The 21,590-nt window shown below is 40.4% G+C and overlaps 1 protein-coding gene across 1 annotated transcript in view; it reads right to left on the bottom strand.

Annotated features, from left to right (window-relative positions):
* Nucleotides 1-3,423: 3,423 nt before the first annotated feature.
* LOC121958834 (poly(ADP-ribose) glycohydrolase-like) overlaps nt 3,424-21,590 on the bottom strand; it is a 28,095-nt gene continuing 9,928 nt past the window's right edge. Inside the window, 10 exon segments of the mRNA XM_042507973.1 lie at nt 3,424-4,384; nt 4,614-4,742; nt 6,591-6,696; nt 9,754-9,862; nt 10,416-10,494; nt 15,775-15,922; nt 18,333-18,408; nt 18,582-18,642; nt 18,752-18,831; nt 21,188-21,342. Coding sequence (XP_042363907.1) covers nt 4,209-4,384; nt 4,614-4,742; nt 6,591-6,696; nt 9,754-9,862; nt 10,416-10,494; nt 15,775-15,922; nt 18,333-18,408; nt 18,582-18,642; nt 18,752-18,831; nt 21,188-21,342 — 1,119 coding nt within the window. The 3' untranslated portion in view covers nt 3,424-4,208.

Below are 21,590 nucleotides of genomic sequence, written 5' to 3'. Positions count from 1 at the left end.
AAATAAATACTACACTAATACAAGATTATCATTGACTTCTTGAAAACCTGCCACTCAGCCTCCCCAGCACTTGTTGCGTACGTTCGGTGCTACAACGACTCGAGAACAGCGACCGACACCCTGAACTACGACCTCCACACATCTGTGACCTGCAGAGGCTGCAGAGAGCCGCTGTGATTAGACAACATCGCAAAGTCATACAGAATTCACAGGCATTTGCATTAACTGTTGTGATCACAGAACACTGGAGGGAGTGATAATATATACTGAATATATAATTAATCATCAGGGGTTATTTAAAGCAGAAACAGACAACTTTGTAACTGGATTACTTTTCATTTTCCTTAGAGCCAGCAACTACCAAGAATGCAAGATACTATACATGTTGTTTTTCAGTTACTTTGGTTTTCCACTGTCTGCTATTTCTGCTACTGGGTAGTGACTGCAGAGCTTACAGTGATACTCTTTGCTAATTAGGGAAAGCCACTAATTGTAAACAAAAAAAGTGTTATCCTTCTCATTTTAGTTTATGTGCAGCAAATCGAGCCTTAATTTTCCCATGTAAATTGTATAGTGCAATTGAGGCGTATAGGGAACCAATCTAAATGCAGATGGTGTCATTACTCTATAAACATTAATCTGTGCAATCAACATTTACAAGACAATTATAAGTAAAAGTAAAAATACTGTTCTAAGGAGAAAAAGAATACTTACAGTAGATCCTCTGAACTTGAAAGTGGATTGATTATGAAACAAAACAATAGAAAATAACTATAATTTTTGTGTTTTTTTTAACTACCCCTCTGTGCTGAGCTTAAAAAGTCTCATATGCTAACTGCATCATTTATCAAACTGTTGCACCTCAACTGCAGTACAGTCGTGTTAAAGTCAATCACATTTCAAAGATGAAACACAGTTCAGGTTTGTGACTTTTATTACAGATGGCAGCCAAAAGGTCAAAGACACACATGGGGCTCACTGCAGAGGGATCAATCCAGTGAGATACCCGTGTGTGTGATGGATCCCCTCAGGAGAGACGCCACCAAAGGCTTTTTTTGAACTCTGCAAGCTACAAAGAGAGACCCCCCAACTTCAAGTCCTGATTCCATGAAGGCAGACAGCACCAAGCTTAGAGACACCGACACCTCATTCATTCACTTACAGGCTCCCAGGAGTCCATTGAGTACCGTACACGCCAGGGACAAAAATAATTTAACATTCAACTAAATATATTTAGTCAATAAACCGCTGACTGGATAATCTGTAGATGGACAGATGACAGCTTATTAGGCATGTAAATAGATAATCATATGATGACGAAAACTCACAACATGCATTTGTAAAATATTGAGAAGTCGTGTCTATGATCAAGAGGCTAAAAACATTAAATCAGCATCAAACAAGGTGTTAACCTGAGCAAACCGGCTTATTTCATTCAGATATGTGAAGAAGGCAATGGGTAACTTCACAAGAAATCATCCCAAAAAAGTTACAAGAAAAGAAAAACAAAGAAAAGAAAATTGGTTTGAAAAAAAGAAAGAAAAGAGGAAATTAGTTGGAAAACATGTTAAAAAAGCAAAGATAATTAACATTAGATGTATAATTATGATTAGTTGTTTCTTGGACATTTACCCCCTTTCTTTAATTTTTTAAAAATCCTTTTCTCTCTCTCTCTCTCTCTTTTTATTTTATTTTAGGATCTTACTCCCCAGGGATCATTCATCAGTAACTTGGCAGATGGCATGAATTTGTTTCTTTTTCTTCTGATTGATTCTTGGTTTTGGAGTTTCACCTTCTACAGTCATCGCTCTCTTCTTTGTTCGGCCATAGAAACCATTTACTCTCAACGCTAGCAGAGACCCCAAAAGATTATGACTTTTTTATACACACATATCAATCAATCATTTTTTTGTCACAGTCAGTAAAGTATAAATCCAGTAATATGCAGCTCCATCAGCACTTTCAACTGCTCATTGTGATTTTTTTGCATCTTCTTACACTGTTGACTGCTTCTTGAAAATTTTTCAATGTCTCAGGATGGTTTTTTCTCATCCGTGGTTTCGGGTTGTGTAGGACTGTAGTTTTCTGTAAGTTGCTTCTGTTGTTTTACAAATTAAATCCAAGACAGACTCAGTCACTGGTGACGTCGATGGTTGTGTTCTGGAATGTGCTTCGGACTTTGACTGACTGATTATGAAGCTTCATCTCTCATGACACTGGGGGGTGTATCGTAGTTTGTTTACGTATCTCAACCGTAACAAGATGGCCACATGGTTGTTCCTCTGGAACACAAGCAAAACCGCATGGTCGCGTCGCCTGAACACGAGCAGCGGTGCCATAAAGCCACGTGATCTTTCCTCCTGAACTCTGGAAATGGTGCTCTAAAGCAACTTGATGTCTCCTCCTGAACATGGGCAGTGCTGCTCTAAAGCTTCATGGACGCTCCTCCTGACCTCTGGAAACGACGCTCTAGAGTTGTATTGTCGCACAGGCAGCTCCATGGTCGCTCCTCTGAAACGCTGCTCTAAAGCCACATGACACCGTCAACCAAGTTTCGATTGAACCATGTACATTACAGTTCCTTACATCCTGTTGGCAACTGATGCAGCACGGAGGTCGTCCCGTTTGTTATCCTACACCTGTAAGAAGGTTAGCAGGACACTGAGTCCCCATTTTTTCCTTGATATCTATATTAGAAAACCTTGGCTGGTTGGCTAGCTAGAAGGAATCAGCAGGAGAGGAGAGTTTACAGACTAGTGAGTTGATTTCTACATCCCAATGAATAACTCGTAGCTACACGCCACCATCGTCCAACACCAACCACAAAAAGCAAAATCAGTACTTGCTAAATAGAAATAAGAGCAGAAATTTAGTGGAATTGACAGAAAGGCTACTGAAAACATCCTCACCCACATAAAAAAAAATAAGTACATTTTAGATATGACCCCTGATTTATAATATTATTATTAATATTCTCATAAAATTGTGTGCTAAGAATATTTACATGTTGACAAATGCAACAAAATCAAACCCGAACACAAAATGCTGATGGTCTAACCTCTGAAACTTACGTCAAGCAGCTTCTTCTTGTTGCAAATGAAGCAAATGTTTCACTCAGACAGAGAAATCACCCAGGAGCCCCACTGCTCGACTCTCGCCTCCGACTGGATGCTCTATGATCTACTTTTTACTTAATGAGGTGTCATGTACAGTTTATATAAAAGGTATGACCTTATTAAACTGTGAGTGAAAGGGTGAAGCGATAGCTGGGGAAAGATAAATGGCAGAGTTATACGGAAACTCATTTTGACTGTAACATCGACGGGACAAGAGGCCCTCGTTCTCTTTGTTCATCGCTGACATTTGTGGCTCTATTTAAATAGTGCTTCAGAATAAAACATGGGCATATTAAAAATTTGAATATCACATTTAAACTGATTTTATTTAGGCTGTTTGAAAATCAAAATCTGTCAGATAAACATCTCGCTTTTCAGTCAAGTGCAGAAATTACTAAGAAGGCCTACAAAAAAAAAGATTAACACTGAAATCAGTTTCAAAAAAATCCAATCAAACTAATATTTAAGTACATCAGGGTTTTTGGAGTATGTCACATACAGCAAAGAACCAAAAAAATGTATTCATGGACCAATGATTGTAACTAGAATTCTGCTGTGAATGCAGAAGAGATTATTCCCTAAAGAGGCCGACTGCTCTTTAAATCAAACCGTTTCCTGAGACCACTCCAAGCTTTCCAAACCCCACTCTTGTTATTCTTTTCCTTTAACTTGATTTCTGACAGCCAATTCAATTAGGCGGGATATGTGTGGGTGTAAAAAATGAAAACATGACAAACTCAGAAGATGGATGGCAACCTTTGCTTCACCATTAAAAGCACAATTGCATTGTATTGAAGCTCAATACATCGGCGCATTACTAGCAGCAGCAAAATGAACACAGTGCCAGACAGGGTCATAACTAATCACCCTCTGCAGTCCAGTTGTTTTTGAAAGGGATCTGCATGCTGGTTGTCATTTTCGGCAGCCAGTGGTAGAGTCCACATTTGGGTAATCCACCACTGTTAATCATGTTTGTCTTCTGAGAAAAAATTAAACTAAAAAATTCATCTAAAGGCAGACGGAGAATGTTTTAATTCAGTTTTGTGTCGTTTTCCCGAGCATAAGGCACGGTGACTCATCAGCCACCTGACCTTAACGGCAGTCTGCGGGGACGTGATGTCTGGCCGAGCCCCTGTCGGAGTCATCTGGCGCCAGGGTGGAGCTGACCTGTTGGTAGATGAAGGAGTAGAGGCTGACGTCAGGGCGCCGTCCAAGGCAGCTCCTGCACACTGTGCTGTAATACTGTCCCAAGAGATCATACACCTCCCCTGTGATGGAGACAAGAAGACTGTGTGTTATCTAGTCTCTGTAGCGGACTCATATCACAGCAAACAAAATGTCTAGTTTGGAAATATTCCAAAACCATAAATAACCATGTTTTTATTTCATTATTATCACATCCTTGGCAGCGAAACCTGAAAGAGTAAAGGCATAAAAGAAAGGCATAAACACAGCGGCATATAAGCAGGAAGCAGACAAGCTGTTTGTTTTCCTTACCGACACTGATCTTCCTCTGAGTTAGGAACGAGTGCATCTTGTGGACATCTGTCATGAGCTGGCTGTCACCAAAGGTGAAATAGGCCACATCTCGACCCGCCTCAGCAGCTGCCAGCATCTGGAGCAGAGCTGGAGGAAAAGAAGCCTTTACAGTGAGAGTGGCACAAAAATCTGTTTCATTACAGTAAAAGCGTTGTCCTTTTAAAGGGACAGTTCACCCCAAAAATCAAAAATATATATTTTTCCTCTTACCTGTAGTTCGATGTCTCCATCTAGAATATTTTGGCGTGAGTTGCTGAGCGTTATCAGCTGTAAAGATATCTGCCTTCTCTTGAATATAATAGAACTAGATGGCACTCAGCTTGTGGAGCATAAAGCACCAAAAAAATACATTTGAAAAACTCAACAGCAATGTTTCTTTACAGAATTCATGACCCAGTTACTCAAGATAATCCACAGACCTTGTTGTGAGCAGTTTCATGTAGGAACTATTTTCTTTCCACTACGGCTGCTCGATTATGGAAAAACTACTGATAACTATTGTTTTGACTGACATTAAAATCATTGACTTTAAGAACAACAGGCATTTACTGAACATAAAATCTGGCGTTTCTATTTAAAAACAAAAATACAATGAATACAATAAAACTTTTTTAAAAAATCAAACAATAATAAAATTGAAAAAATATCAAATATTGGACATCAGCAGCAAACTAACAGCAGGAAAATGTGTTTTAGTCATATAAAAACATCAACACCAGTTTAAGTATACAATATATTTAGAATATTTTCACCCCTTTACCCTGCTGCCAAACAGACCTTTACAACAGGAAACTACACCGTTACGTAATGCTCTCCTTAAAACCATCAGAATCAATTGACAGACAAAAAACACTTTTACACCACAGAACACCATGAGTTTTAGCAATAATCATTTTATATCTATTATCTTGTTTTGAGAATCAAGGGAAACCAAAATCATAATTGAAAATAAAATCTGATCAATCGGCCAGCCCTACTTTCAACTGATTTTCTTTTTTTTAAATTTTTTTTTAATAAACAGAGGTCTAAAGAGCAATCCAGTTGCTGTTTTACCATTTAAGGTGTGCTGCAGCACCTGCCTCTGTTACGTGTGCAGTAAAAAAGCAGGTAATCGGGGGAATAGGTCTCACCCCCACTGAGAACGCTCTGAGTTGCAAAGAGAGGCCAGGTCTGGTCCTGGAGAGCTGTGAATATTTTAAGAGACTGGAAATATATCTGCCGATTAATGAAGGTTGGGACAGAGGCGAGTTAACGAGCACAACTGAATCAACATTTTCAGAGGCTGAATATGTCTACACCTCAGCAGTTTCTCTCCCATGCTCCGTTTCAACTGCTTTTCCCAAGAATTATCTTCCAATTTCGTTTTTTAAAGCGTCTATCCGGGGCCACAGAAGGTAAAGCCAGGAAGAAAACAGCATCTGAATTACAAAGCTCTTCCCGAGAGGCTTGTCATTAAGCAGACAGTATGTGATTGCGCCTATGGAGGGTTTTACCTTGCTGTAGCTAATTAACAAATAAGTATGTATGGGATGCAAATACCGTGGCTCTCAGATAGAAAGTAAGAAGCAGAGCAGCGACTGAAAAGGGTTAGCATGAACTCTCTGAAGCTCCCTCCTCAGTGACATTGATACAAGGCTGAGACAGAAAGCTGTAACGGATTGATGGACTCGAGCAGGCGATCAATTTCACTATTAATGAAACATATTAACTTTGTCATTTGATCAATAGAAGGAAGGCGACGAATAGGCCTTAACTAAATGAACGCATTCCCGGAAGACAAATGGATGCCCACGCTGATCTGCTGGAGCCTTTCAAGCTGATATTTATTCCGTTATATCCGGGAAAAGAGGCCGCTTAGACTGCCAAGTGCACCAAGATGACCCGAGCACATTTCTTCACAGGATCTGCTAATGGGAGCGTTACGTCAGAGCTTACCTTTCAGACGTGTGTCACCTCCAAAAACCCCGCAGCCCCAGTTCCCAGTAGCCACTGCTGCAAGGTTTTGGCTTTGTTCTTCAGGGCGAGCAAAGCCGCAGTAAGCCTAAATAAAGGCAGAGAAAAAGTAAGATAACTGATTACATATAAGGAAAGGAAATGTTAACAAAAAGCAAAACAATTCCATATGATCGGACAAGCGTTCTGTCGCTGAGACAAAGAGATAACTACATTGTAAAAAATTTGCTGTCTAAAATCATTCACAATTTTCAAATTTGAATCTAAGCCATGAGCTCCAGCAGCGACCGTCGCTGATTGGACCCCTTTTATTTAGCAGACCATGTGACCATGCAGTCCTTTGTCTTACAAAGGACCCTTAAAAAAGGTATTTTTAAGGGTTCTTTAGAGACCACGTTTATTATTATCATTATTATTATATTTGTTTAGTTGTGGTAATTTCTGAGGGCTTACATCTTAGAACTTGGACATTAAGAAGGCAAACATTCCCAGCCAAATTCTTGTCAACTTTTGCAGGGAAGCTTTCCTGACAGGAAATGTAACAAACTGGCACGGGATGTGCATGGGCCAGACAGGGGGGCTTTAGAGCGGGTGATTAAAACCGCCCAGAGCATCATTGGCACCCATTTACCAAGCATCAGTGAAATTGGTGGGAAGAGGTGCCTGCAAAGAGCCTAAAGGGAAAAAAATACCCACCTCAGCAACAGCCTGTTCACCCTGCTGCTGTCTGGCAAGAGATACAGAAGTATCCGCTGCCATAACACCAGACTAGAGAGCAGCTTCTTTCTTTAGCTGTGAGACTCCTCAACTTCACATCATCATCCACACTCCACCATACAAAATAGTTTGTTTTCTGAGTAGCATGAAGTCACTACAACTTAATTTCACTGTGCAACCCTGTGCTGGACAATGCCAATAAATAAACCATGAAACTTTAAAAGTAAGTTGCGGCAAATAAATATAATGAACAAGATGGCAAATAGGAAGTGATTTCAGATACTACCATTTCCCTTCCGTCATCAAAATTGTGAATGAACCAGGTTTTCTTGAGATGACGTTACAGCAAGTCGTTAGCCACATGCAGCTGGACCCTTGGATGTCTACTGATGTTATGGTTCGCACTTCAGGTCAAGGAAAGCCTGTTTTATTGGGCCATATGAATATCCCTACGGTAAGTTTTTAACAGCTTTTTTTTTTTTTTACATCTAACTTGGTGAATTTAGGATTTATTTCGACTTACCCGGAGCTGGTGATTGTTAGAACAGTGGACTTAATAACTAGATTACAAGCAAGAGTAACCAAGATGGTTTAGGTGAGTTTTATTTTGTTTGCTGAGTTTGAATAAAGTTTGTTTTATGATGAGTTAAGGAAGTAATTCAGTCTTGTCAGTCATCCGTGACAGAGAAAAAGTTGACTTCAAAAGATGTACAGTTGTATTTCTGTGTTTGTGACTTTCTATTGTGTGTTTATTAGTGCATAAAAGACTAAGTAAGTAGCACACTAGCCATCGTGGGATGGTTGGCAGTTGGGGAGGGGGGTAGTCGTTGTGCAACCCTGTGCTGGACAGTGACAATAAATTAACCATGGACCTCTCAAATAAAGTGTCACAGAATAGATATAATGCACTAGGTAACAAACAGCAAGTGATTTCAGATACCGCCATTGCCCTTCCATCATCAGAACTGTGAATGAACTAGGTTTGCTTGGGATGACATTACATTAAGTTGTCAGCAACATGAGGCCAGGCCATTCAAGTAAGTGGCGAATGATAAGTCATTTGGTACATAAAGGCGGAATCAGCTCTGAGAAGCCTCCGGTCTTGGGATGACCTTATTGTTCCAGATCATTGGTATGTTTTATACGAACCGGGCCTACAGAGCGTCTCCATGTTATCAAACATAAATGGAAAGCAGCGAAGTAATTCCATTTGCCTGCAGGCCTGTGCGTGACACATCGTTCAAAGTATGAACATATAAAGGTTGGTTGGCCTGGCTGAACCTACATTTTTAACATAGTGTCATTTGTCAGAATTGTGTCATTTCACACCTATTCCCTTAATTCAACCAACATTGATGTGAAAATTGGACATGGGTTTGGACATTAATAATTGTACATTATGGACTAAACCCATATGTATGAACAACAGCATTTGACATGTCAGGTGGGATGTTATATGAAAGATCAGAGGGGGCTGAGGACATTAATTTTCACATTTGAAATGAAGTGAATAGTGAAAATTAATAGTGAGCGCCCAGCCTCCCCCTGACCAGTAATAATTCTTGCTGTGAAAGGGCAGATGTGACAGTTAGCTGAACAATATTCGAAACAGGATTGATCTATATGTTGGTGCATTCTTCACAGCCTTGTCAGAGCCGTCAAACTCCTCCATGCTTTCTGACTTGACAACATCAATGTCTTGATTTTTTATTACAAATGGACAACTCTGACTGGGGAGATTGCACACATGAAAGGATTCCTATTTTTTAAAAAAATCTGTGATGTTAACGTAGTAATTGAGATTTATCGCCCTGGGGTCAATTGTGTTCATTAAAATTCATTCTGAGCCTAATGGACAGTGAAATGAATAAGATTAAGCTTGTTCTTGACAAATCTAACAATCCATCAGTCTGTATTACACCCATAAGGCACTTATCTAAAATTCAAATATTTACCTAGAGAAGTAAACATAAGTCAATGTCAAATCAGCTGACATTTTTTATGAGACTGTTTCCCAATTAACAAGCAAATGGATTGACAGTAAAGTCATTAAATCTGTGAAAACCAAATATGAAGTGAAAGATTACTGCAGCCGTACATTGTTAAAAAGACATGACAATGGAAGATCAAAGTGTAACATCAAAGAGCAGCGGTAGATTGCCCCTACACTTCCACTGCCATAAATTATACAAACTCTGTCTATAAAACAAAAAAAGCACTTACAGCAGCACTCATCATACAGTTACTAATACTCATTTTCAGTGAGCTGACATAATTTGTTTTTGTTCTGAAGTGGGTTTTTTTCCAAAGGCACAACCCAGTTTTCATGTTTTATGACAAGCAGAGCAAAGATACTTAACAAAAAGATGAGATAAAGAAACAAACAAAGCAAGCAGGATATGCAAATTAAAGAAAAATTAAAGATAACCTTGTTAAGCTCCCGGTTGAGTCTCATTGGGTGAAACTGCTCAAGAAAGTTCTTGAACTGCAGCGCATCGATGGCCACAATCTCTGTGCATCTTCTCTGCCAGCCATCCCTGAAACAAATCAGAGACTTGGTTTTTGCACCATCTCATGCACAAAAAACAGCTGGGATTTAGTCAAATTAGGGAAATTATTTGTCGTAGCTACATCCACGATAGAAAGGTCAGGGGATGACCACATTTATTGCGATTCTTTCTGAGGGAACCATGAATCTCTGTACCATATTGTAGGTGGCACTACAGGATCCAAAACTCAGTAAGATCAATCTTCTGGGGCCAATGATTGTCACCACAAAATTTGATGGCAGTCCGTCCAGCGGTTGGACCAGCTGAAATTGACCATACACCACTTAGCACCGCTACAAATGATTGTAAAGAAGGGGTTAAACCATAGACTGTTTAAAAAGCTATAGACATAGCCAATGTGATGTCACCAATTGGTTTGCGGAGTCCTGTTTTGAAGCCTCAAGACAGTGGCCATTCAAGGAACTGCAGTTTTTGGCATTTCATTTTTAAGCCCCAGAGGGTGCCCCTTGTGGTACACACATCATTTCATTACTATTTAAGCATTTTAAGCTGTTTAAAGCAGGTAGGTACAAATAAATACCTTGGAGTTGTGTCCTGGAGGCTGCCATCCCACTGGTAGGTCTGCGAATAGCCTGTGTATTTACTATACTGCTGCGTACCTGGAGATAACACAAAAAAAACATTCCTCACAAACTGCAAATTATTAACACGTTGATTTTGATTTTTAAACATGGCCAGAGTGAAAGAAAGAAAGAAAGAAAGAGCCATTTATACACTACAAATGGTGGATAAAATATGCCAAAAAGAACGTGTGACAGCTATCATACCGTTAAGCCAACAGCATCTTAACTAAGGATCTAAATATATTTAAATACCCATATGAATAATAAAATAACAAACAGCACAGAGAAAAGGAATTATCTGCAACTGGTTACTCTTTCGAATGTTTGCATAGACATTCGACAAAACAAACTGCTATAAAGATTAATCGTAATAGCAAATGGTTTTCAGGGTGTGTGTCTGCGATTCTGCCTGACATGATCGGATGAAACAGGAGCAGCTGTCTCCTGACAAAAAGAAGGTCAAGTTATTACCCCCCTTGAAACAACGTGAGAAGCAACAACTGACCGTCAGCCCACAGGGGAGCACTCAACACCAGTAAAAAGGGGGAGTGGCGGGTGGGGAGGCAACAGCACAGTCAAACAAATGAGGCTATAAATTAACTTCCCATTCATTAGCGCTCATTAGTACCTGGCTGTCGAGAGCACTCGCTGAGATGCTTCATGCTGCAAAGTGAATAAACCAAGTGATTAGTAATGGGGCCTTGGTCAGCAGGTAATGGGAGGTGCAGAGGGGGGGAGGGAATCTCTAGAGCGCACTCCGCTTGACAGACATTTCACTAATAATCAGCCTGCCTCCCTCTTTTTTTTAAAGTAATAAGTGCAATTACTGTGTGAATAAGACACTGAAGCATCTTATCTAGTTCACCAGTATGCCATTAAAACACAAATTAGAAAAAAAAAAGCAGGAAGGGCAATACACTACCTACGTTTATATTTACTTTATGGTAGGCAAATTCATAAAAACACCAGAAACTGCTTTTTACAATCCAGCTAGTGTAAACAAAAAGACATTAGGGCTAAATAATCAAAACTTTATCAGAATACCCAGTATGGCCTACTGCAGTTTTTGTTGATCCCAGGAGTTGCAATTGTTTTTTAAATTAAAAATAATTCAAAACACCATTTTAAACAATATTTTGTCATGCTGCAGGTGTCCTGTCGTACACATCATATTCAACAGACTTAGGAAACCATTTATACTAGGTACAGATCACTGCATAAAATCACACCATCATTGTTTTATTTTGATTTTCAATGAAAATGAAAATAATGATTATTATTCTCTCTGATATCGCAAATCATATCACAATAACAATAAAAATATATGTCAAAATAGCTGCGATTGGATATTTTATCAGAAATAGCACAAATAGATGATAACTGATTGTGCTGTTCACTTCAAAATACTATACTCATAGATTAACTTGTGCTACCTTTTTCAATTGGTCGCAGGAGCACATGATTTGGTGGCACCTTTTTTTTCATTTCTATTTTTATTCAATTTCCTTTTTTAAAAAAATTCTCATAGCTGAAAAAATAAATTAGTTGAAAAATGCACTACTTAAGCTCTGATGCTGCCACATCTCTCTGTAGCCTTGCTCAATGTCCCGCCCAGAGCACTATCTGATTGGTTGAAGACAAAATGAAGGCGCTCTGGTGAGGTTGCAGTGCTTTGTGTAGAATAAGGTGGTAGATATTACTGACGTTTTAAGAAACATCACAATCCTCTACAGTGAAATATTACAATTAAAATTTAAAAAGTTTTAAGGAGTCATTTTGACAATATTTGTTAAAAATCATTAAGCATGTTAAGTTTCCTATGAGACACCACCAGCAGACGTTTGCATGTTAACTATGCATACACCTGACCTTTACTGGTCCTCCAAAAATATCAGCCTCTATGATAAACCATATTTGCGTTTGAATGGAACAACCTTCAGGCACAATATGAATTGTGATTTAGATTTTCTATGTGGCCCATTTCTCATTTAAAAACCATTTGTTTGGCCACAGAAAGATGTGTTTGGTTATTAGAGGTGATTTGTAAATAAATAATAGGTTGCGTAAAACTCAGCAGGTATGATTCTGATTGTTCCTTTCATGTGTAAATACATCAAAACAAAATGTCTCATATTTTTGGTGGACCAGAGACTGTAAAAGGTCAGAGGCGCATCTCATTGCCACTAAGGAAGTTTTACTGTGAAGGTCTGCATGTGAACAAACTAGAAAAACTCCGGTTTTCTGTAAAAAATGTGTACATTCTCGTCCAGAGACAAGAAAAATGTCTTTATATCTGCTACTTGTGTCAAGCTTGCACCACATTTTTTGGTCAGTGCTGCCATCGATGAATCATGTGACTTCTCCTTGATACTGTTTATACTTCTGACCGCCCCGATGGCAGCCACATATCTAGCAATCAAGGAAAATCCAATTAGGCCTGGGCACTTCTGCAAATTTCAGTGCAGAGCTAAGACCCATTAGCTTCCCTACTGTATGCCAAAACGTATCACGGGGGGATATGATTTACCACATGGCCACAATGCAGCTAAGGCTTGGTCTTGGCTTTTACAACGGGGGACAAGAGATACGGGCAGGGTTTAATAAAGATGATGGAATGGAAGAGTCCATTAGCAGAGCAGGTCTTGGGCAGGTCTTCCAGCTATAATTAATTCTGGGCCCCACTAATAAAGTTAAGTGGCGTAAGTGGAGGCGAGGGAGAGATGGCCTGCAGGAAGTCTGAAGGTGACTCTGCCAAAGCGAGAAGACCTGATGCAGCGGTATGATTGCTGATCAGAAGGGCGGAGGCTCTGCTGCCTCACTTCCTGTTCTGATCCAACCCATTTGTTAATGCAATGTTGAGGCAGTTAAATCCATTTATTGGTGGTGGGTATTTGTGATGTAACAGTAGTTCACGTCATGAACCTGCATTTATTACAATGTGCCATTTTAGAGCTGGGATCGGCAGTGTCAATGGGAAAAAATTCCATAATGCATTTCAAGCATATTGTAATTTAAGTGGTCTAAGAGAAAATTAGGCATCTGCACCTCTCTTGGCTCCTTCAGGCCGTAGAAAATCTAGGCTATGACAAGATGCTTCAGCCAATTTACAGGTCATTTTAGAGAAAGGGCGTTCCTAAAGGCTGTTTTACAATTGCAGATACACATGCACGTCCCATCAGTGAAAGCCGGATTCAGTGGCAGAGAATCCTGCAGAGAAAGTTGTTATTCCAGCATTAGCAACAACTGCCTACACAGCAAAGCAACGCAAAAATGGAAGATGGACCTCTTTAAAAGAGAGCCTAAAAGAAAGTCTGACAATAAACAAAATAAAACGTGTCAATATCAGTAAAGATGGACAGAAAATGTTGAAAACAAAGGCTCACTGCTGCGGCTGAAAATTCATATTTGTGTAGTTAACATTAACTAGAGCCTCAAATCACAGCATGTCCTCTGAATCATTCCCCGCTGCTACAGACAACCTCCCATGAAGGAGAACAGGCAGCAGCTCCAGAAAGAGACCCTCAGTCACCTGCTGCAGCAAAGCCCAGCTCCAGGGGACCACCCAGCCAACTCAACAAACTTTCTGTTGCTGCCTTTACACAGGTTAGACCTGACGCTGCTGCTGCTGCTGCTGCTGCTGCTGCTCGCCGCCAGCTCGCTGTAACACCCTGTGCTAGGGAGTTTGCACTGGCCGGATCTGAGCCACCTCTGCTGCCAGCTGAATGTAAGGTCCACTCCCAAGCTGTTGTCTGCTCTCCTCCCAGCAAAGTGGAGGGACAGTGGGGTGGTTAGCTAGTGTGGGGCACAAAGAGGCTGAGGGAATGTTCTGTATGCAACTCTACAATGAAATCAGATTAAATAAATCAATGTAGGGGAAACACTGGGTCACTTTATGAAGTGCCTGCATATGACCATGGTCAACTGGTGGGAGAGGCTAATGCATAAGAGGAGAGAGCTGCAGGATGAAGGGGTATTTTCAAATTCTGCTCTTTTGCCCAGATTTGTGTCTACCCCAGCTCTAATAAAAGATGTTCTCTAATAGAATGATAAAAACTGAAAACTGCATGTTGTATAATATTAATACACTATTTCACTATGTTGAAGCTGTTTTTACTTTAGCTTCAAGAGCTGTGGTTTGTTTTTACACATCTGCACAGCACTCTTTTCACACTTGTTTTAGGGATGTTTTGGTCTCCATATTTTGCTGGGGAGTGAGTACTCTTGTATTTCATGATTCTCTTTGATACAGAGCTGCGGACATGCTGGCAGTGAGTGACACGGAGGACATATTTGGCACAGAGGGAGAGAGAGGCTGCTCTTCTGCTTAGAAGTGGTGAGATTACAGCTCACAGCAAATTAATTCACTTTTGTTTGATATCTAGTGTCAGCAAAAAATGTTGTGCATTTGCGATCTGTCATTAGCGCCGTTCGCTTGTTTACTATATTAAGTGAATGCAGCTGTCACACTGAACGTCCCATTAAGCCCCATTCAAATTTGAATATTTGCATTAAAACAGCCAAATCAACTGGCATAATTCTGACTCGGGTACAGCCCTAGATGTCCGACAACATGTATACAAACATGACATACTTACATAGGGCTCACTGGGTCTATTTAAATATAAGTGGTCATGACTTTTAATAAACCAGGTTTAAATGACTTTTATTGTTGCAGAATGGCATCTGGATTGCGTAAGCATCTGTCATTATTGATAAGCTATTACTACATTAGGTAACATTGGTTTTCTAACCTCTTCATCAAATGCAATCAAGCAGCTACAAGAGTCTAGACAAGCGGCTTTAGACAGATAAAAGAAGAAGCAAAAACAGACAGTAGCCATCAGCCTCCTGCTGGGACTCCTGCAGTCTCGCTCTTGTTACTGGGGCTACTGGCCTGTCCTAACCTTGTTTGTTGCAACCACTCAAATGCAGTCTCTGGGAATTACTCAACAGAAAGACACCAGCAGAGCAATCAGGACAGCCCAATCTACAACTCCCGACTGATGCGACCAATAAAAAGCAAACATGTGACAAAGACAGATACAGAAAACAGGGCAATTGCTACAGACATCCTTGGGCCTCTTGCTGAGCCAGAATGTGGTAAATTGAATGCGTGTACTTCAAGCTGTGTGTGACTAGAAACGTCTACTATGTTTCTTCTGTCAAATTATAGGTCAAGCATAAGACAAGTGAACCCGCAGGCATTATTGATCTGATCTGGATCAACAGACTAAATCATGAATAATTAAATAATAAGATTTGTTAAGTGAAAATAATGTTATTGCACGAGGTATGGGAGAGTTTTTGATTACAGACCTGTGATAATCAGACATTCATTATCATCCAGGGCTTCAGTGAAGAGGCGAGAAACGATGAGCTCGGGGTTGATCAGAAAACGGATTTCCTCTTGGACGAGACCGGAGCTGGTGACTCCTCCTCCCACAAACTGATTGGCAAAATCCACCTGCAAATCAAGACAGATGAGTGATGATGAAAACACTGTAGCCTCATTCTCACTGCTAAAAAAAAACATGCTAACATGTACAATCAGCATTCACTCGCAAGTCAAATGACTCTGCAGACACAGGTATTTATTGCCTCTGGCTCTGGTCGGCATCGATGGGAACACAAAAGCCCAAGTGAACATGCCAATTTTGGCTCCTCAACCAGCAAGATGCAACAATGTGCCACCACTAATTGGCATCTGTCTCCTCCTAAGCAGCACTAAAATACAGATCCAAATTAGTCTGCACCAAGTTTGTAAGAGAGGCTGAATAAGTAAGAGATATACATGAGAAGTTAGGTTTTCACAGACCACCATCCATCCTGATGTCTTCAGCCTGTCTGTGACATCAAGTAGAAACGCCATATTTTTAGTGGATTTAGTCGTGTTTAAAAAATCCACATGCATGCCCTAATTTTTGGTGGGAAAGGGGTATGTTGAGCATAAATGCCCTTACAGCAATGACTGGATTTTGCACATATTCTTGCACTGTGAAAAGTATAGTTTCTCAAACTTGAACGGGTGGAAAACACCTTATGAAAGGGTCTCAGTCCTTTTTCTTTTATTTGTGACAGAATCCCTGACAAGCTGATTGGGAAGGTGGCCCGAGGTACTCACATTACTCAGACATATGTCCCCCCATGGTGAAATGAGCTCTCCCCAGGAGCAGCACTTATGTGTGCTGCTGCCAGTAGCAAATATCAAAACAAGAGAGCAGCCCTACAGTCCAGAGTAAACATCTCCCCCCAGTCACAACATACTGCTAAACTGACTGCTGACTGATGCCTTGCTGCTTGTGTTCTTTTGGATTTGTCTGCAGATCTACGGGGGATTCTGATTTACTTGTTGTTGTTATTTTTGCTCTGCTTATGATTCAAAAGAAAATTTCATTGTTTCAGCTCAAAAACAGACATGACAACTCATTGTTTCAGTCAGAGAGCAGCCATGCGGAACATATCGTCCAATTTCTGGACTGACAGTTGTTGCTCATTGGCCTATAGACAGCGCAGACCAACCCCGTAACAACCCCAGGAAGAAGTTGCAAAAGGGTGAGCAGCAGCCTGAGAGCAGATCTCCCCAAACTGGTCACTCAACTCTGGGACAGCAAGCCAAGCCTCCAAAGTCGGCTTTGACAGGCTGTCAGCACCCTCCTACCCCCCAACACACACCCCAGCAGAGCATCCATCAATCGGGGCCGCGGCGTGCCCCAAAGCTGGTCATGTGTGCACATCAACTGTCAGCTTGTGGCAACTGGAGGCAAACAAAAGGTGAAAGGCAGAGCGGGCCGTCCTGACAGTGTAAAGGAAGCGCGGTCGACACAGAGAGCATCGGAGGCTCAGAGGCCTCGACCCCAGTCCCAGCACACACTTCCTCCGACGTGTCATGGGCTCCCTCAAAGGCCTTTTCAGCAGTAGTAAGCAATCTGGGTGAAAGACTCCACAATGTGGTGGCTCAGTGACTGACTACAACAGAGGGAGAAGAGGATGGAGAGCTGAGAACCAGGTGGTGTATCTCCCAAACTAAGAGCTCCTTCAAACAAAAGAACAGTAGTCCCTCGAAATCATGTCCACAAGTAAACACTATCGCTGTACTTCTCCTTTGTGCAGGCCATTTGGGTGCCGTAAGCATAATTGCTTTGTTGTGAGCCCTGTTCCCCCTACCCCTGACTATTTTGTCTAATGGTGCCTACTGTAGTTGTGCTTCATTATAAAGGAGCAGTGTGTAAGATTTAGGGAGATTTAGAGACACCTCGCTGTGGGGGTTGCAGATTGCAACCAGCTGAAACATCTCACTGTTAAAACTCCTTCGAGGTTCATTTTTCAGGAGGTTTTTAACAAGAGCTGAATAATCCACAGAGGTCTCTTCCTCTCCAAAATAAACAGACCAGGTGATTACAGCTGGTAAAAACACAGAATCAAGCTATTTCACGTAACAATTCTGTGTTTCTCTGACGTTGTTCAGCTCATCCAAGCCCAACACCGGCTAATGTGTGCTCACCTACTCTCTGATCCAGACATTTAAGGAGGTTATCCGCAGAGGACTCATCCACTCAAAAAAAAAAACAGCAGAGATTTAAAACGGTAACAATGATTAAAGCACTTTTCGAATTACAAATCAGTCCTTCTCAGACACTGTTCGGCATGTCTGAGATGGGCCACTGGCCCAGCAACTTTAAATGATGCCATCTTTTTTCTCTGATTATTTCTAATCCAGACATTCAAGAGGATTTTACAGAGAGCTGAACTATCAGCAGAGGTCTCTTCCTCTCCAAAAACATGGATCCAATGATTTAAACCATTAAAAACACCAAATAAAGCAGTTTAACGTTACACATCAGTGAATTTCTGACATCTCTACCTCTGCATCTTACCTGAAGCATTCCATAGCCATCATCTTCAATGGTCCCTTCACAAGTAATGTGGAGCTTTGTGAGCTGAGTCTGTGAGCTGCAATACAAAGAATAAATCGTTTTCCAGTTATCAACTGCAGTTAAGAATATAGATTGTTGCTTACTTCCAAACAGTCTGGATGTAGCAGACTGTAGGGATTATGATCAGACACAATTGACACACTACTATTACTACAATTTATCTTTGATTACGGTGTCAATATACGACACCTTTTCCAATTCAGAGGTTCATCCAAGCTTTTCCGTATGAATGTTACAAGTCCAGTGGGCTCTGAAAAGTACAAAAAAAGGGAAAATAGGAAATATTCAATATTGTATCTTACTTTAAATCAATATTGGCGTATTGTGGCAAAATTTGAAAATGAAATCTGAACACCTACTTTGCTCAGTGACACTTTTGAAATAGCACATCAGGGTTTTCAGCTTCTCAATCTTCCTTGAAGAGCTCCCCTCAAACAGCCTAAAGGAAAGAGATTATGAACTGAATTCAGTTCTTGATATTAGATTACATATTTTGTTCTTATAAAAATAAAGCTCTTGTTTAAAACATGAAAGTATAACAGAATTAAGGACCTTTTGAATAGTGAATGCACATTTCGTGATTTTGAACACTGCTATCTGGCTTTTTATTTTAAGTTTGTTGCTTGTATGTAAATTTTAATGCTGTTTGTTTTGACTTTAATGTTGTGTTCTGTTTGTTCTTTTTTTATTCTTCATGCTGCTGTCTTGGGACTTCTTCTAAATGTTAAATAAAAACCAAAATAAATAAAAAAATAAATAAGAAAGCAGGTTTTATGGCACAACAGCCAACCACCAAGTCTTTTACAACTGTTTTTTTTAACCTTAACCAAGAAATCCCATTTTGGTAAAAATCCCTCAAGGAAAACTTCTCCCAACAGCCAGCCCAGACGAGGAAAAAAATGACTCTCCAGTGCTGTCGAGACACAAGACCTCCACTTTAGCCATGTGAGTTCAGTCATGCTTTAACTTTTGATATGAATTAGTTCATCTCTCACTCAGTTTCCCTTTCAGTCACTCGCCGATTATGTAGGAGTTCCTTCGCTGTTACGACAATGGAGTCGCCCCAGGCTTGCCATCACAGAGTCACACTCATGTGCCACTTCACAGCACTCACACAAAAAAGGAACAGGGAGGGAAACAGGGCCCCCTCCTTGGGGGTACATTAAGAAGCCCTGTGTCCCTTTTAAGCAACAGAGTCCTCAGGAGGCAAAAAGGTCAATCTCCCTGAAAAATGACACACAAACGCGCACACACACAGCTGCTGGTAGCAAGGTGCAGTGGGTGCGTTTGAATGCACTTTGAGCATTAAGCCCACCATCTCGAACATAGCCCACCTAACATGCCATAACAAACAGAGAGAAATTTCATGTGAGCAAATGAAATACTGACAAAAGCTTGATGCACTGAGAGCCCTTCAGGGGCTGAGAAACTCATTTATGCAAGTCCTGCATTCTTTCTTTTTTTTTTTGTCAGTGTGGCCCCTAGAAACAATCGTGCGTCTTGTAGTCCTCAGGGCAAATGTCTTTGACATAAGCTAGCCACTAGTGAGAGCAGGCTTTTAGTAACACTGTATTGAGGTCTTTGAGGAATGGATGACTAATACACAATTATATAACATCAATAGACCCCTCACTGATGTGAAAAAGCTATGATGTAACTCAAGAAAAGGATATAAGTGACTACAGTATGAATAACAACTGGGTTTCTGCAACATCAACACAAGAGAGAATCTCTTGCAAAAATACTGAGCTAAACGCACTTAATGGTAAAGTAATAAAGCTTGCTTTTGCAGAATAAATTGAATGACAGATCCAACATTCAATAAGCAAAAACACAAACAGTCTTAATAGTCAGCTTTATCGCAATGCAAATAAGAAGTCTACATTTAGATGAAAGAACATCTGAAGATAGACAGCTTTGATTAGATTTCCTCTACCTATTCCTATGACACAAAAATGCACAAAAAAAGAGTTTGGAACTGACAGATCTTTATCAAGTCATAAAATCAAAACACTTTTTTTATTAAACACGCAATTTTCAAACCTGGCTTGCACCAAATTGGTAATTCAGGACCATTTACTGAAGCAGGCTAAAAGGACAACACCAACTTTCCTTTCAAATCACAGCAGAAACCTTTCTGTGAATGAAATACTGATGCAATTGAACTCTGTTGCAGCCTTCTGCAAAACAGCCAATGGCCTTCTCCATTGTCAAAAGCAGCCATCTGAGTCAATGTTAATCTAATTCCCTCCTCCATTTAGGTAATTACACTGTGATGCCAGCAGAGATGGGGGACATGACTGAGCAGTGATCTGCAGACTGGCTTTTGCATTACAGCACCCAGATGATCTCCACAGTGAAAGCTTGCAGGGATTTAAAAAAAAAAAAAAAAAAAAAAAAGTCCTGTCGTCACCTTTGTCATATTTCAGGCTTTTAAAGGGAAATGTTTGGCTCTGAACTACCCATAAAGAAGAGTATTTATTATCCCTTGTAAAAGTAAGTGCCAAAGAAAGTTAGAATAGTTCTGGTAAGTACTGCAGGTTAAAGGAGACGTCTTTTCCGTGGTTTAAAATGTGATTCCATGTTTTAAAAAGATAAAATCTTTAAGATTAGGGTGTAAATATGTCTGATCAATATACTCATTGTATAAGACAGTGTCATGTGTAATTACATCTACGTGCAATGTAAATGTGCTTTGACACCCATCCACAGCATAAAATGATTAATGAGGAAAACGTATACAGTAGTGCCCCCTCATGGATACCAAACTAGATGTCCCAGCAGCATCACATTACCTGAAGAAGTTGATGTCTGGGTAGTTGTAGTACTCTGTCTTCCTGGAGTTGCGTCTGGGGAAGGTACAGAAGAAGGCGTTGGCGAGTAGACATGCCACCTGCTCCTGAGACATGGTGATGGAGTGGTTCATGCCTTCCTTGAGGAGGGGGATCGGCTGGAAGAGGAAGAGACATACAACCGAGGAAGGGCAAAATAATTTGTTTTGTCAATTTGCCAAACAAGACATTGAAGTATGCTGCCTAAATGCACTCATTGGGCACCACTCTGTGCTTCTTGAATCAGCCATCACAATCACAGTCAATGTCCATCTTTGCTCACAAGAGGTCCAGACTCCTAATAAAGGCTGTGGGTTTATAAATAAACAGCACATCTGTGTCAGTAACAGTAATGACAATGGAGAGA

Source organism: Plectropomus leopardus, chromosome 19 (genome assembly GCF_008729295.1).
Source record: "Plectropomus leopardus isolate mb chromosome 19, YSFRI_Pleo_2.0, whole genome shotgun sequence".
Taxonomy (NCBI): domain Eukaryota; kingdom Metazoa; phylum Chordata; class Actinopteri; order Perciformes; family Serranidae; genus Plectropomus; species Plectropomus leopardus.
Note: the sequence above shows the minus strand (reverse complement) of the source record. Positions and strands in the feature narration are given on the sequence as shown.